Source organism: Rhinolophus hipposideros, assembly GCF_964194185.1.
Source record: "Rhinolophus hipposideros genome assembly, chromosome: 11".
NCBI lineage: Eukaryota > Metazoa > Chordata > Mammalia > Chiroptera > Rhinolophidae > Rhinolophus > Rhinolophus hipposideros.
This window is the reverse complement of record NC_138057.1, coordinates 78,738,880-78,754,448: the sequence shown is the minus strand read 5'-3', so window position 1 is coordinate 78,754,448 and position 15,569 is coordinate 78,738,880. Positions and strand designations below refer to the sequence as shown.

The window sequence follows — 15,569 nt, the reverse complement described above, 5'->3', positions numbered from 1 at the left end:
CTGGGCGGCACCCGAGCGGGGCACTGAAGAAAGTCAAAAGATGCGGACAAAGAAGGGATCCCAGGAGGAGCCTTGGCTCTCGATTCTGAGACCTCACTGCTGCGTCGGAATCAGCCAGGTAAAGAGCTGGGATGGGGGATGTGTTCCTGGAAGAGCAAAGAGAAAGACTAGGCTGCTGCTGAGTGCCAAACGGCACAGCGAGACCAGAGGGCAGGTAGGCGACAGCCAGATTAGGGAGGGCTGGACGTCCCTGGTTACTGGACCCTGCCGCAAGTCTTACAGCGAAGGAATGCATGGGGAAGAGCGGCTCCAGCTGTAGCACGAAGAAAGTTCTGGATGGTAAAGCTGCCATACCAGAGACCAGCTGGAGACTCCCGAATTGGCAAGGAGCAGCTCACTCTTAGAAAGTGTGGGTGCCAAGAATGAAGGTGCCAACAGTTAAAGTGACTCGACCTGAAGCTGGAGGGCAGAGACCGACTGCTCTTCCCAGGTCAGGGCACCAAGGCAGGCTCTGCAGAGTGAGCTCCAAACGCTTCCTGCTGGGCACCCCGCGGCTCTGGGCTCCTGAACCGGCAGTCTGACTCACAGCTCAACACTGCCCAGGAGCACAGCTCACCCAAATCCCTGTCTGCAACAGGAGAAAGCACTCCCTCGTTTGACTGCCGAGCACTTTTTCTAATCCTCCCCTTCCTATGCTTGTTTGCGTATCTCAATGTCCTGAATAAACCCTGTGTCAAAGTTCCTTACAGTCGGCTTAGGAATCGAAGTGCTCTTAAACAGACCCAAGTGACAGACACCTTCAAAAACTTCTAGGGGACTGAATTTTCACGTCCTAAAGGTTAAAGAACCCAGCTTGACAGGAAAGTTAGAAAGTTCACATTGCTAAAGAAGTGATCTGGTGTACTTCTGTCCAAAAAACTCGAGCCAAACCAAACAAACCAAAAACTGCAAAGCTTTTGGTAAACTTTACTGCAAAGGAGAAAAGTGACGGAATTCCTGCTTGTTGTTCGTCTCTGCTTTTCTAAACTTTCATCTCACAAACAGCAAGATTGTGAGCCTTAGAAAGCTGCTGGGTAAACATGAACGCTTTCCTTGACGGGAGCTGTTTATTCACATTATATATTCAGGAGAACAGAACTGGCCCAATGATCTGATCCCTGTCAAAATATAACTGACAAAGGAAGCTGTGGCAGGCCCCAGTGCCCAAGGCTCTCGCTAAGCTCAACGGCAAATCTCAAACTCTACACATGGAGACCGCGTTGGAGAAAAACAAATATTTGTGCGATTCTGTTCTTTAAATGGTGCTCAACAGAAGAGAGGATTAACTTGATCAAATTGTAATGTAAAAATCCTGGGGGACATTCTTGTTCTTCAAATACAATCTGCTATGTAAGACACACACATCCCTGGGTGCTGGAAGACCTGGCACGTTGCAGAAAGGTTCTTTCTCAGTCCTTTCCTACTGTAAGTAGCCTTACTATTTAGGAGGAAAAAGAGAAACCAGGTTCATTTTCTAAATACAAGGTCTTAGCCCCCAAAAGGCAAACATGCAAAAAATTATGGTTCTCAAAAAAGAGGTGGAAGTACACGATAATAATGAACTGAAGTTTCAAGTGTGATTTTGGGCTTACCAGTGACTTGCCAGCTACCTGTGCTTGTTCCCTAAGTCTCTTTATCCATAAATTTTGCTAATTTCTTTCAAACTGGCATGCAAAGGATTAATGTGAGGAAAGCATCTGCAAAATGCCAGCAGTTTCCTTTGCAAATATTTCAGCGCTCTCATGCGAAGGACTGAGTGACTACTAATCCCCGCGTTTTACACTTCAACTCCACGCAGTGGGTGAAAACAAAGCTGAGTTGTGAAATGTATCGATCTCGATTTCTGGAAACGGTGGGCCAGAGAGACACACTGTCCATTAACAAGATACGTGTTCAGAGCCAGACAACTTAGTTCTGCTTTTCTATTGATGTCTCCTAAGAGGAACTGAAGCATGATTGCCCTGAAAAGGTAAAAAGGTTACTTTGCAACCAGCTTTCCGCTAAGGCAAAAATGCAGATAATGCCATCAGTCATATTTGGTCTAATATAAAAGATCACAGGGTACCATTTGAGAGCAGCAGTTTAAACGGTCACCTTAGGTCCAAGGGCCCTGGAGCAGATTTTCTATGTGTGTGATCATAAACAACAGTTTTTTCAAATAGGCAATAACTTTTACACCCAAACAAGTGTTGCCCCCTTAAAATCTTCACAGTGTGAATCTATACAATTATTCCAAAAAGGTTCCCACATCTAAAAATAATGGCCCTCTCCTCTTTCAGAATCCCCAAAAAGACCAGTCACGCCCAGTTACATTTTTTTCTAGGTACATAAAAAGCGTTTTTTTTGAAAAGGAAATTACGCAATATTCTACACCGTTATACACCTTTTCTCCCTTACTAATATAGCACAGAAATACGCACACACACGCCTGGATGCAGCTCAATAGAAGGACAGAAAGAGAAGACACTACTGTGTGCATATTTATGCACAATCTAGTATATTTCCGAATCCCTTCTATCATCATACTTTGCGATATAGGAAGTTCAAGTTCTTTGCAGAAACACATCTGATAGATACTCTTTGCCCAAGTGCTGGTCGAAGGCACTTCTAAGGGGGGGGGGGTCTCAAATTTGGGCGGGATGGAGTATATAGACAAACTAACGAATGAAAGAGAAATGGAGGCTTCTAGAAACAACCTGTCATAAATGGGAATGGTGAAAAACCCAGCACATAGACTAGAAAGGCCACCACTCCCCTTTCCTTTCTTTAAGGCCAAGATGTAGCCAATTTCCTCAGAGGTATGTACCAAACCTTAGCTTTTCTTTGGAGAACAGTGAGGAACTTCAGTTCCTACATGTATACTGGAAGAATGGAAGGCTAAATCCAGCAAAACTCTCCAATCGGTCAAATGACTTCCAAGCTGATATTCAAAGGCCAAGTCTTTACCTCGGAGAGCAGCTGAAACGATTCCTGTATTACCAAGGCACGTAAGAACTCAACTGCTGGAGAGCTGCTGAGAAAAATCACCCTAAATACTCCCCTCGACCCTCCTCTTCAGAGTGACTCTGGAGAGGGCTGTTAAGGAAATGGTTGGCACCGAGTCCACCTAAACTGGTAGGTTCGTTACCATCTGAAAGGCAAAATATTTACAACTTACCTCCATCATCCAACGGCCGTTTTGGTACTCCATAGCCGTACACTGAGGGGTCCACTAGAGGTGTGGAATTATTCAAGTGAGGAATTGAATCAATTTTAGCAGCAATCTACAGAGAGAATCAGATTTAAATATTCAGTCACAAATCACGGCTCCATTCGAGGGAGGAAAGACAAGAGACCCCTTTCAGGGGCGGTTATCCCATTTCTCCCCCCTACATTTCCTCAGATTAATGTAAGGAAATGTCCTGATAGGACAAGCACTTTTCACTGTTAAATGAGTTTGCTTTTGGTCTTAATAATGTCTTTAGAACGAAAATACTTCCAAAAATGTGTCTTTTACAAGCAAATTGGTATTTTTAAGTCATCACTTAAAGTACAGGTATACTGCATTTGAAGAAAAGCAGCCAACAATATGAAAAACTTTGCTCAAAAGGTTTTATTACAGGGTTCCTTACAAAACAAACCCTCCAACAATATTTAAAAGGCCATGTTTGCTCAAATGTAACAACTCTTTAGGAATACATCCATCCCATTAACTTAAACGTCCATTACAGTGACGACGCCCTCTGTGGAGATATAAACTGCGCTTCACTAGAAGTGTCCAAACAGTGGGGGGAGGGCCGTCTGCCCGGACTGTTTCAGAAGGATTCCTGCACTAGAGAAAGTGAGATAATCTCTGACAGCTACTTCAACTTTAATATTTATTATCAGTTAAAGAACAGAACACGGCTACTGTCACGCAGGGTATCATGCGGGGTCTCAGCTCCTGCTCCCCACATAAGAACACAGGACATGGTGAGACCAAAAAGGAACACCCATAGGTAGGGCAGTCACACCACTATATTCTCGCTGGCGGCTGGGTTGGAGACACAGGAAGCAAGAGCCACACGATCCGCAACCTGCCATCCATTTCTCTCTGCCAACCAACCCCCCTTGCTAGCTGCAATAGACCGTGCTAACTGGAGTCCGCTCTTGCTAGCTCAGCCACCATCTTCTTGCTAGCCCCTATTTGCTGCCAGCGTAGCCAAGGCAGTTATATTAGGGGCCAATGGCTCGCTGGTCACAGCTGATGGCCAACTAGCCACAGCTGATGTCCATCCAATCACAGTTGATGGCCATTTACTACCTGAGCCAGCACCTTTCTATGTGAGGCCGAGAGCCTGGAAACTGCACGCCTGGCTCTGTCCCCACAGCTACTATTAAACTTTTCCCCCCAGAAACAAATGCTACCGTGTTGCCCCGAAAATAAGACCTAACCGGAAAATAAGCCCTAGCATGATCTTCAGGATGACATACCCTGATGCGTCTTTTGGAGCAAACCTTAACAAACATAAGACCTGGTCTTCTTTTCGGGGAAACACAGTATGTAGAACTTATCCACTTTGCTCTCATTAGGAAATTACATATTATCCTCATCACAAGTCAGCTTGTTGATTTAATCAAAGGAATGTTTACAGAAACTGCTCTTCATGTTTAGTCCCTAAATTAAGCCTCGCACAGCTGCCCCACAGAACGGTCTTTAGTGGTAGTTGTCCTGAGCTTGTCCCAATGTGCCCAGAAGTCTGAGACCTTCTGGGACCAACATACAGATAAACTGCCTTAAGCAAACAACCAACCCAAGACAATTACGATACTGAAAACCCAAGGCAGAATTTAAATGACAGGTACCCTGGGCCAGGTCTCATCCTTTCCATTTACTACCAGTAGTCCTGTGGTTCTGGGGAAGTCCCTTTCTTCTCTGCTTAAGATCCTGCTTCAGATTTTGAAAAGAGTACAACAAACTCTGAACACAAAAGAGCTCTGTACGGGAGAAAGCAATTCAAATAAAACAGGGCAATTCACCCACCAAATGTTGATTGCCTACTATGCGTTGGGCTGTTCGAGGCACCAGGGTTCCTGCCGTGTGCGCGTGCGTGCACGTGTGTGTGTGTGTGTGTGCGTGTGTGTGTGTGTCTCTCTCTCTCTCTCTCTCTCTCTCTCTCTCTCTCTCTCTGGCAGCAGGAGGTGGGGGAGTCACAGGGACACAAGCTCATCAATAAACCGATCATTTCAGCAGGCAATAAGCATGATGCTAACATGCAGAATGACATACAGAAAGTGCTTGGGACAGTTCCTTTCCATGGGTGATCAGGGCAGGTCACTATGAGGTGACATGGGATGTAAGACCTAAATGAGGAGGAGCTGGCTGTCCAAAAACTTGAGAAAGCTTTCCAGGCAGAAGAAACAGCTTGTACAAAGGCCCTGAAGCAGGAGCAAGCTTGGTAGGTACGAGCCTGGAAGAGAACTTAACATCACTAGAGCAGGAGGAATTAGATGTGTTCCAAGAGGTGGGCAAGGGACAGTTCACACAGGGCTTCAGCGGTCATGGTACGGGGCGGGGCTTTTATAGGAAGGTGACGGGAAGCAACCACAAGGCTTGCTAAGGAGAGCACTGTGATTAGATGTTTTTAAAAGACCCCTCTTAGACAAAGCAAATCGACTCCAACGGGACCAGAGCAGGAACATATCATTTAAGAGGTGTACTAGACCAGGGGTCAGGAAACTATAGCTGGCAAACCACCTGCTTTTGTAAATAAAGTCTTATTAGAACACAGCCACACCTATTTGTTTTCATTGAGGAGTTGCACAGTGAATACATATGTATGTGAATATATATACATATATATATATATATATATATATATACACATATATATATTATACACATAATAAAAATAAACGAAATTTACTATTTGGATCTTCAAAGAAAAAGTGTGCTGATCCCTGACTAGGCTAGAGATGATAGTAGCCCGGATAGGTGCTGTTTAAAAACATTATTTTAAGTAAATGGTTAAAATACCGAGAGCCTGCTGATCGAAACCTTACCTCCTACATCCAAGTCTCTCAGGGCAAGTGGCCATTTGCTGTAAAACAAAATGCCATATAAATCTTGCCATCTGCTTGCAATCTCGCTCCCCATGTTTGTTTTGGATAAGTAGCCACCTCTTGGTTGGCTACTTAAGCTGCAAAAGTTACCTTGAAGGGCTCAGCCAGTAAAGCAGGTGGGTTAAAAAGCTGAGAACACTGCAGTGGCTGGCTCTCCACACAGACCCCTTCACTTGCCACAATAAACTGAGTGGTAAATGGCTGATGTGAGGGTTTTCTTTCCAAGATTATTGGCCTAGTTGTTTTAAAGACAGATGAAAAGGTTCTCAGCAGACAGTAATGATCCCAAAACACAAAAGAAAGGGGTACGACTTTCAGTGGCGTCCCCCAACAGTGTGCTGTCCCATCCCCCTCAAAGACAAGACCCCAAGGATAAGGTCTACACATGAGGCATGCTCCCTACTCCCTTTTGGTGACGGCTCTTGGCTCCCAAATCTTTCTTTCCCCTTCCTTCCCAAGTAGCTAAAATGTTATTCCTGGGTCGTTGGCCTTCCTTATAATTTATATAGTATGTTTCATATGTTGCTGGAATGTCTTTTCCCCCAAAGCCAATATGCTAAAACTGTTACAATAGTTTCCTTCCTGTTCCTACTATTGATTAAAGCAATAAACGTCCTTCCAAAATGTGACTGATGGTTTCAGATTTGTTCTTAAATCAGGTTTGCTTCAGGTGTTTATAATTTGGGAAATTTCCACTGAGAGAGAAGCAGTACAAAATAATGGTTACTGCATTTGAACCCTGGCTAAATAAATGTTAGATATGAGTTTAACTTAATACTCAATTATATTATAATTCACATTGGTATTACATTGTATATTATATTACAATATACTGTAAAGAAACAATGTATTTCTTTATTCATACAAATGTAACCTCGTGCGAAGAAATGATTTTTAATGTCTACTAAAAGAACTAGTTAAAATGTAATGAGTACTTACTATGTGCTAGGCACGCTGCTAAGAACACTAAAAATGCTGTCTCATTTATTCCTTAAAATGATTCTCTAGGAAGTTGATATTATCTCCATTTTTAAGATAAGGAAACGTGAGGCTCAGAGCTGAGTGACCCGCCCAAAGCCACACATCTTGTAAGAGGCAGAACTAGTTAGTATTTAAGTCCAGGCCTGTCTGACTCCAGAGCTTGTAACCACAGCACCAGGCTACCTCCCTTTTCTCCACCCAGTATTTCTTAAGCATACTTCATTTCTCGAGGATTTAAAACCTAATTATTTCCAGTTCACAGATCTCAAGCAACTCCTCACATCAACTGATCATTCTGAACAGTAGCTGCTTAAGGAAAGTGGGGTACACGCTCAGTTAATAATGGTGTGGCCAGAAAACAAGTCAGGATATTCCAACGAAACCAAGGTCACTCCAGTCCTTACCTGGAAGCATGATGTTGAGGGAACTCTGCTACCGATTTTCTACCACCTTAGTTACCTTTCCCCCTTTTTGAGGGGTGAGGAAGAGAATGGGTTATCTCACTATTTTAAGCACAGTAACAGATGAAATATAAATCAATACGATATTTAACTAACCTCCATTACCAGGAGTTAGTGGAAATGTGGAGGAAGGGAGCACTGGACCAGGAGTTTGTCAACAGTCCTGGTTTTCCAGCCAGCTCTTCCAGTGTATGACCTTGGGCAAGACCTTCAGTGGCCTTGCTCCTTGGTGTACTCACCTGTAAAAAGCAGGGACAAACTAAAGCAGTGTTTTCCAAAGAGGAGTACACAGGTGATTTCAGGAGGTGTATGAATGAAAATATGTAAACACACACACACACACACGTACGTATGTATTTAGTTACCTTCAATGCATGGCAAAGTTTTTCATTTATAATAATGATTTAGTTTCCTTTTGAAAAATATTCCAAATAAATCTAAATTTTAAAATGATTTAAAAATATTAAGCAGAATATTGAAGGTTGACTGACTTGGCAAAACTCACAAAGGTGGTCCACAAACCACTAAAGTTCATAAACGTGGCAATTAATTATTCTCAGTGCACATTTTGAGGACTAAAATAATCAAAGCGGTTCATCCTACAAACCCAAACAGGAAGCTGTGAATTCTTCCACAACTTTACACACGTATTAGAACTTTACACCACATGGAAGCAGGCAATGCCCCTGGCGTGCTGGCCAGTCACCCAGACTGTAGCCATGCGGGTAAATACAGCTACTGATGATTCTCGGGGACCCAGCCATAAAGGTGAAAGCTCACACCATCCAGGGAGCAGGAACCCAACTTCCTTACCTGGGACCTCTGCTCTACAGTCACCCCGAATGGCCGCGCTTGGGCCCTGGAGAATGCACGGGCTGGCCTGAAAGTCTCTGCTCCCCACAGCAGGAAGAGACAGCATGCGGCCAGTGGCTAAGTGAGTCCCAGAGGGCAGCGTCTGGAGTCCTGGTACACAGGGGCCAGTCCTGGTTTTGCGTCCCACTAGCCGGTGGGTCACAGTGAAGACAGCAGCATATCAAATTCACTGCACACTCGCTAAAAGCCTGATGGTGCCCTCATTTAATCTTCATAGCGAGCGACCTTATAAAGGGGCTACTATTCTCCTTACTGTGGGATTTGGAGTCCGCCTGGAATTGCATCCCTGGGGATAACGAGGTAACAATGTAAAGCTCCCAGAACAATGCCAGGCGCATGGTAAGGAATAAGAAATGATTGCTATTTTAACCTTTAATTGAAGAATAATAATACAACCAAGAACATGGATACGTTTACAGCTCATTGAATTTCCACATACTAAAATGCCTGGGTAACTAGTATCCAGATCAAGAAACATCACCATCACCCGGGAAGCCTGCCTCATGGTCCTTTCAGACACCCAACCCCACCTCCCAAGGGTAACCTCCTAACTTCTAATATTAGCTATCTAAAAAAGAATTATTACTATCATCAATGATCTCCATTTGACAGACGAGGAAACCGAGGCTTAAAGCAGTTTAATAACTTGTCCAGTGACTAAGCTAGTAAGTGGCAGAACCAGAACCTGCACTCATAAAGTCTGAATCTAAGCTCTTAATAACTGCTTCACTGCACTGACCCCTGGAGATGCCGTGGCCTTCAGAGGAGAGAACAGACATGAAAGTCCTTGCCTGGCACCCAGCACAACATGGGCTGAGTGAATGGCAACTAGAGCTGTCACCAGAGATGGCGCCCCGGCTGACACTGACTGGCGTTCATCAAAACAAGGAATTCTATGTGCCAGCCAAATAAAATATCAGCTCTTTTTAGTAGCTTTTCCTGACAACTTCATGCCACCCACACTTGGGGAGCATTCGATACTCCCTTACCCGTGTTTGCAAAGCACTTTATAAACTACCTCTCAACAGCATAACCTCGCTGAGAAAGTTACTGGTTACACTGTCTCCCCACTCTAGGGCGCTCTTAGAGGAGACCTGTCTAGTCACCTTGGTACCCAGGACAGACTCTGGACTGGGAGTTCCAGGGCTCAGCTTTAGAACCTCCTGAATTTACATACAAAACTATTAAATATTTCTGGGGAGAGGTTCAAAGTTTTCAAGAGTCTTTAAAAGGTCCATGTTCCAAAAAAGTTAAAGAACAACTTCCTTAATGCATATATAGCAAAGTGCTTGGCACGTAAAAGAGTCATTAAACATTTGTTAAATTTGAAGTGGATACAGAGAAGCCCATCTGTAGGCAAAATGCTAAGACGAGGCTCTCAGCTGAGCTACTGCTCCCGCTGGATCCACCTACCAAAGACCCTAATGATGGCAGGTCCATTGCTTTTCTCCACTATGTTCCACCGAATTCCACCGGCATCCCTTCAGGTCTGTTCAAAGACTTCATGGCAGACGCCTGAGATGGAAAACTACCCAACTACCTCTGTGACGGCACCAAGTCCTTCTCAGAATGCAGAAGACATGGGTCCAAGAACTACTGCACATATTAACTACTTGTGTGCCTCGGAGAAAAATGCTTTATCTCCCTTCGGCTCAGTATTTTCAAATATAAAAGGAGAATGATTGCACTTGGCTGTTGTGAGGCTCCAATACACAATAAGAGAAAACCAGCTGCAAACTTGTCTCATCTTTGCACTGGCCCAGCATCCAGCAAGAAGCCTCGGACTCTCACCACTGGCATTAATTGCTATTCAGTCTTGCAAGCGATTCGTTATCATCTGGTATCAGGATAAAAAGTGCAGCTCAAGTCTCCAAAAGTAGTATAAGCTGCTCTTTCCCAAGTGTCTTTATAATAAAACTCCTAATGCAAAAACACTTTTAAGAGGGATGATTCCTAACAGAGAAAAAGCACTGCACAAGAAAGCCAGGGAGGGGACTGTGAACAGACACCCAATACGTTAAGTCCTCACTTAACGTCATCGATAGATTCTTGGAATGGCAGCACAACAACATATAAATAAGCCAATTTTACCGGAGGCAAATCGCTATAAATAAGAGTTAAGTTCCTGCGGCATCTCATCAACGTTATAACGAAACGGTATTGAACGAAAGACGTTACCTGAGGACTCGATGTGTAACATATTATAAAGGAAAAAAAAACACAAAATAACACGGCCAAAATTTTTTTCAGATCCAGCTGGATGAAAGCTCTGAATATTTGTGGGCTTGAGGGGACCACTGAGATTTTTTTTTTTTTAATTCAACATTACCTGAAGTTTGAGCCACAGAATGTGATTTGATTTCAAGAAGAGTATGAAATGATATTTACAATGCATCATCCCAAACTTTTATAGGACTTAATTCACATAAGCATATTAAAAAGACTCTAAGAAATCTTATGGTGAAGAAGCCAATTGACCTCCATTTAACCCCGTATTCCCCCATCTTATCTGTCCGTGAGCCCTTTTCCATGGGAGATGTATTAACCGCCCATAGATCAAACGGTGGGCAAGGCCAACCTAGCTCAAGGTCATGCGGCTGCTTGCAGAAAACTCAGATCTTCTAAGTCTCCATCCAGAGTTCTTTCCATCACAAATTTCAAATAAAAACCAGAGACAATGGGCTCACAGTTTGAAAAAGGATGAGGGAAAAAAAGGCTATTGACTCAGCATCCCAACGGACAGTGTACAACAAGAGCAAAGTGGTGGGAAGGAAGGCAACCCGGAGAGCCAGTGCCCTGCCAAGGGGCAGCTGCTACCCGCTCCTGCCTAGTATTACCTCTGCAGAACGTGGGAGCAGTGTGGCCAGACCTTTTCCAGAGAAGCTCTGAAATCATTCTAGTTTCTAAGTGTGTTGGAGCTGTGTGAGTCAAAGGAAGCATGCCTGCAGGCTCACTATGTGCCTTCCCCAGCCCGTGGGCCACCACTTGGGAACTCTGGTCTATGCCAATTTGTATCTACAAATAATTGGGACTTCAGAGAAAACCAAAGTTTGATGATACACATAGGCTACCAGATTTTAAAAGAAAGATGAAGTCTCAGCTGGAAATGAGAAAAGTCTCAGAGGCACACATATTGCTCCTTTTGTGTCCACCTTCCAATACCAAATATGAAGTTCAGCGCTTCCATTAAAGTGCGGTGACCCAAGTGGGCTCAGTCATATCACAAACCCTTTCACGAGGACTTACTCTCTGCAGGGCACTCTGATGGGTCCTACCAAAGATACAGGAGGAGCCCACACACTTCCCATAGACATTGGCTTTCAAGTGTCTGAGAAAGCTAAAATGAATGTCCATGCAGGAGCAAGTTCCTAGTCAAATGCCTTGCACTCCTCAAACACTGGGCATGTATGAGAGAGGCCCGGTGGAGTGTAAACTAAATTGATGGAGCAGTCAGCACACTTGACTTTGCCATGAGTCAGAAATACCATATATTAAGTAAGCGAAGGGAGTATCTCTCAGGGAGTACCCAAAGGCCAACGGACAGAGGCTTCTCCTTTTCATGGTGGATGCACATTCTCTCTCACAGGAAACCTTGTATACAGCACACATGCCCAATCATCCACTGCTCAGACTCAATTTGTGACACAGCAGCGGTGGAAGGCATTACCTGGAGGGCTGTGCACCTTCTGAGGCCCCATGCTAACCAATGTTTCAGAAAAGGTGTTGGTAAACAATAGGTCCTACAATAGGTGACTTTCTACGATTCTATAATGGCTTGGTCACAATCATTTGGGTACAGGATCACCATGATGGCCAAGCCCATGAGGCACCAATCATACTGTTTATGCGGACAGAATACTCTAGAGTTAGGCAACAGAGGCACTGACTGGGTCTAGAGCAAACACAGGAACGTGAGGTCCTAAGAGGCATGGCCAGAGAATTTCTTCTATTTAGTTGATGACTCCCAGGCAGTTGGTTCAGCGTGTGGAAGGAGGCTGGGAATCTGTATGGGCTTTCTGGAAACATTTTTATAGTTTTAGAAAAATTAAACAAACCCAATTTGTATCTACTCATCCATGATATCCATGGAGTCCCCCAATAACCTAGACAGTCAGAGTAGGGGTGCAGCGCAGTCATACAATAGGATGACCTATCCTGGCTTTGAGTTCACATCCGACCCTTACTACGATCCTGCACTTTCTAAACAAGTTAAAGAAATCGTACTTTATTTTTGCCAACCTGCCAATGACTTGGGAGAACTGTACTTGATGGTTTTTTAATACCCAGCAGTTTCAGATCTTCAACAATGGGACTAAATCGGACCACATTTCCACCCTTGTGTACTTCCCTACAGAATGGCAGTCTCACCCATTTGTGCCAAACATTATTAACTCACTAGGCTTCACACTAATGGGGAAAATTTTTAATTTCATATGACATCTTCAGAGACTCCCTTTCAATCTAGGAATACTATGCTTGGAGTGAACGAACAGCAGCAACTGGTTCCCTTTGTCGGAAAAACTCCAAAGGCTATACAAAGAAACTTCTAGGTGCTGGATGGGAAACTGAGTGGATTAAGGGCTGGACTAAGCACCAGACTTAACAGAAACTGTAGGTTCAAATCCCAGCAGGGTCAACTCAGCCATGATGATCTTCTAGGTAAACTGAGCACCACACAGCTTCCTGCTCTCTGACAAACTTATGAGGGCCCTCCACTATTGCTGATGTTTGTGAGGACACATAAGACAGGGGAAAGCTTTGCAATCATTTAAATAAACAAATACATTGTCTCTTACTTCCAGTTACTGATGGGAAAAATCACATCTCTGCAACATGCTGTGCATACAATGGAGTAGAACCACCATCCAGATGCCCAAATGATACAAGATCCTTTGAGGTAAGCTTTATAAGCATACAATAGTTTAGATTTCTAACAGTCCATTCTTGCCCAATGCAAATCTATAAATAAACCTAAAATTACCCACAAACCTGTTATTTTTCTTTAGTTTTTAAAGGCCATCAAATCCTTGGAGATAGCATCGCCCTCCAGCTGTTAATATTCAGAAGTAACACACTCACAGCAGTGTCTCCATTGGGCTTATCACTGCTCCAGTCAATGGTGCATTTCAGAGCTGGGAACATTTCCAATGAAGTTCTCTCTGCTAGTAGTACACACCACTGCTTCAACAATCCACATTAGGTCAGCATTTAACAGAGGGTCTCCCTCCCTCTTGAGCAGGTTGTCCAAGAATATGAGTTCAACCACTGGCCCAAGAGAAGCAGAAAGTCTTCTCAAAGGTTCAAAATTCATTTTATGTTCAACTACAGGCCTTCTGCAAACTGAGGATCTGAGCTCTTTAGGGCAGTGACTATAATTCTTCCTGGATACAGAAGGCCAACAAGGTGATTGTCACACATCAGCACAGAGTGAAAGCCATTACATATTAGTAGCCAGTGAGAAACAAGGTTCAGGACCCTGTATGGTAGAGGAGAGCAGTGTAACACGCCGGCACGCAGAGTGGTGGAAGGGGAGCTGGATGGTATGTTCATCCATTACAGCCACTGGTTGGCTCTGGAGTCTAATAAGATGGATACTACTGTACTGGTTGGTGCCTAGGCAGTAAGTAACAAGTCATCAGACAAAATTTTGGGTGGAACCACAGGTTTGGAAAGTTCTGGGATCCAACATAATGTCTCTAGGAGCATCAGTGTTAAAATGAAAAGTCAATATCGGGGACACAGGTAGGGTTCCCTCCCTCGGAATACTGGAAAAAGATGTAAAGACCGTATCTTCAAGCGACCAAGTGGATCTTCTAATACACTGAGTCCTGTGGCTTTCTGTTAGGAATCAAGCAGTCATTAGTTATAGCCCAACTTTTAAAATCTCAGTTAGTATGCCTACAATTAAACAGGAAGAGGTGATGAACATAAGACAGGCCGCAGAAGTGTAAGTGTGAGAGCTAACTTGCCAGTAAGTTTCCCACACAAGACGAGGACACGTTCTGTCCCACGCACCCTGCCAGAAGCCAAAGAGTATTTCTGGCAGGTCCCATATATATTCTCCGGGGACGCTTGCCACCTCTTAAAAATCAGTCTATTTAACTCTGACAAAATGCACGACGTTGTCAGATGGTCGAGTTTCACCGTTGGATTGAGTCCCTATCACATTCTCGCCGAGAGAGGAAACACTGTTGCCCATAAAAAAAACTTCTACGTCTTGGGGGCCACCCACAGCTTTTTAACGTGTTCCTCTCTCCCGTCTCCAGCAGCACCCTCAAAAGTGAGACACCCGGGGATTTCTTCCCTCCACCCCTGAAACACAGTAAGTCCGAAGCCGATGTTTTCCCAGTTCGAAGAAGCTCCCGGCCCCGAGACCGCCGCCCGCCCCCCGGCTGCCAGCGGGGCCTCACCGGCGGCTCCGCACCCGGCGCCCGCCCCCCGCGAACCTCAGAACCCCACGCGCGCCGCCCCGAAGGTGCAGCCCCGGCCCCGCGCGACGGGGCCGCGCGTCCCGCGAAAACCCTGCTCCGCGGCTGCAGGCACCCGGGAGACCCGCCCGACAGGCTGGGCCCGGGCCTCGCGGCGGCGCTGCGTCCCGCGGCTCCTCCGGGCTGCAGGAGCCCCCAGGACCGGCCAAGCCCGACGCAGCGGCGGCCCGAGCTGCCCCGGCCCAGGCCCGACCCTCCGCCCCATCGGGCCCGCCCGGCCCCGCCTCGCTGCCGTGCTCCCGCCGGCGGCCGCGCGCGTACCTGCCGGACGCGGTGCAGGGCGTCCACGAAGCCCTCCGTCTTCATCCCCACCGGAGCGCTCTGCCCCTGCACCAGCTCCGCCATGACCGCCCCCGCCGCCGCCGCCGCTCCGCTCCCCAGCGCGGCCTCCCCCTCCGCTCGGGGACCCGTAGCCGGAAAGGGAAAGTCGCCCCACTTCCGGCGGAAGGGAAGCGCGACGCGAGCGGAGCCGGGCCCGCGGGGCCGGCGGGACACGTGACCGCGGGCCGTCCGGACGTGGGGGCGGGGCCGCCGTGGGCTCTCGGAGGACGGGGCGCGACCCCCGTCCCCTTCCCGGGCGCGACAGGCCCTCGGGGCTCGGAGGTGGCGCGACGTGCCTGCTGTCGGCGGCTGGAAACCCCAGGAG

General features: G+C 45.9%; 1 protein-coding gene across 3 annotated transcripts in view; it reads right to left on the bottom strand.

Annotated features, from left to right (window-relative positions):
• FUBP3 (far upstream element binding protein 3) overlaps positions 1 to 15,361 on the bottom strand; it is a gene marked incomplete at its 3' end in the record, with an annotated part of 49,301 nt that extends 33,940 nt beyond the window's left edge. For 2 of the 3 annotated variants that reach the window (XM_081065786.1, XM_081065784.1), the window contains exons 1-2: positions 15,185 to 15,344; positions 3,197 to 3,302 (exon numbers count right to left, since the gene is read on the bottom strand). In XM_081065786.1, coding sequence (XP_080921912.1) covers positions 3,197 to 3,302; positions 15,185 to 15,268 — 190 coding nt within the window. In that variant the 5' untranslated portion in view covers positions 15,269 to 15,344. Of the gene's footprint in view, positions 1 to 3,196; positions 3,303 to 15,184 lie in introns of all 3 variants that reach the window. The other variant, XM_081065785.1, reaches the window with a different exon arrangement.
• Positions 15,362 to 15,569: the final 208 nt, after the last annotated feature.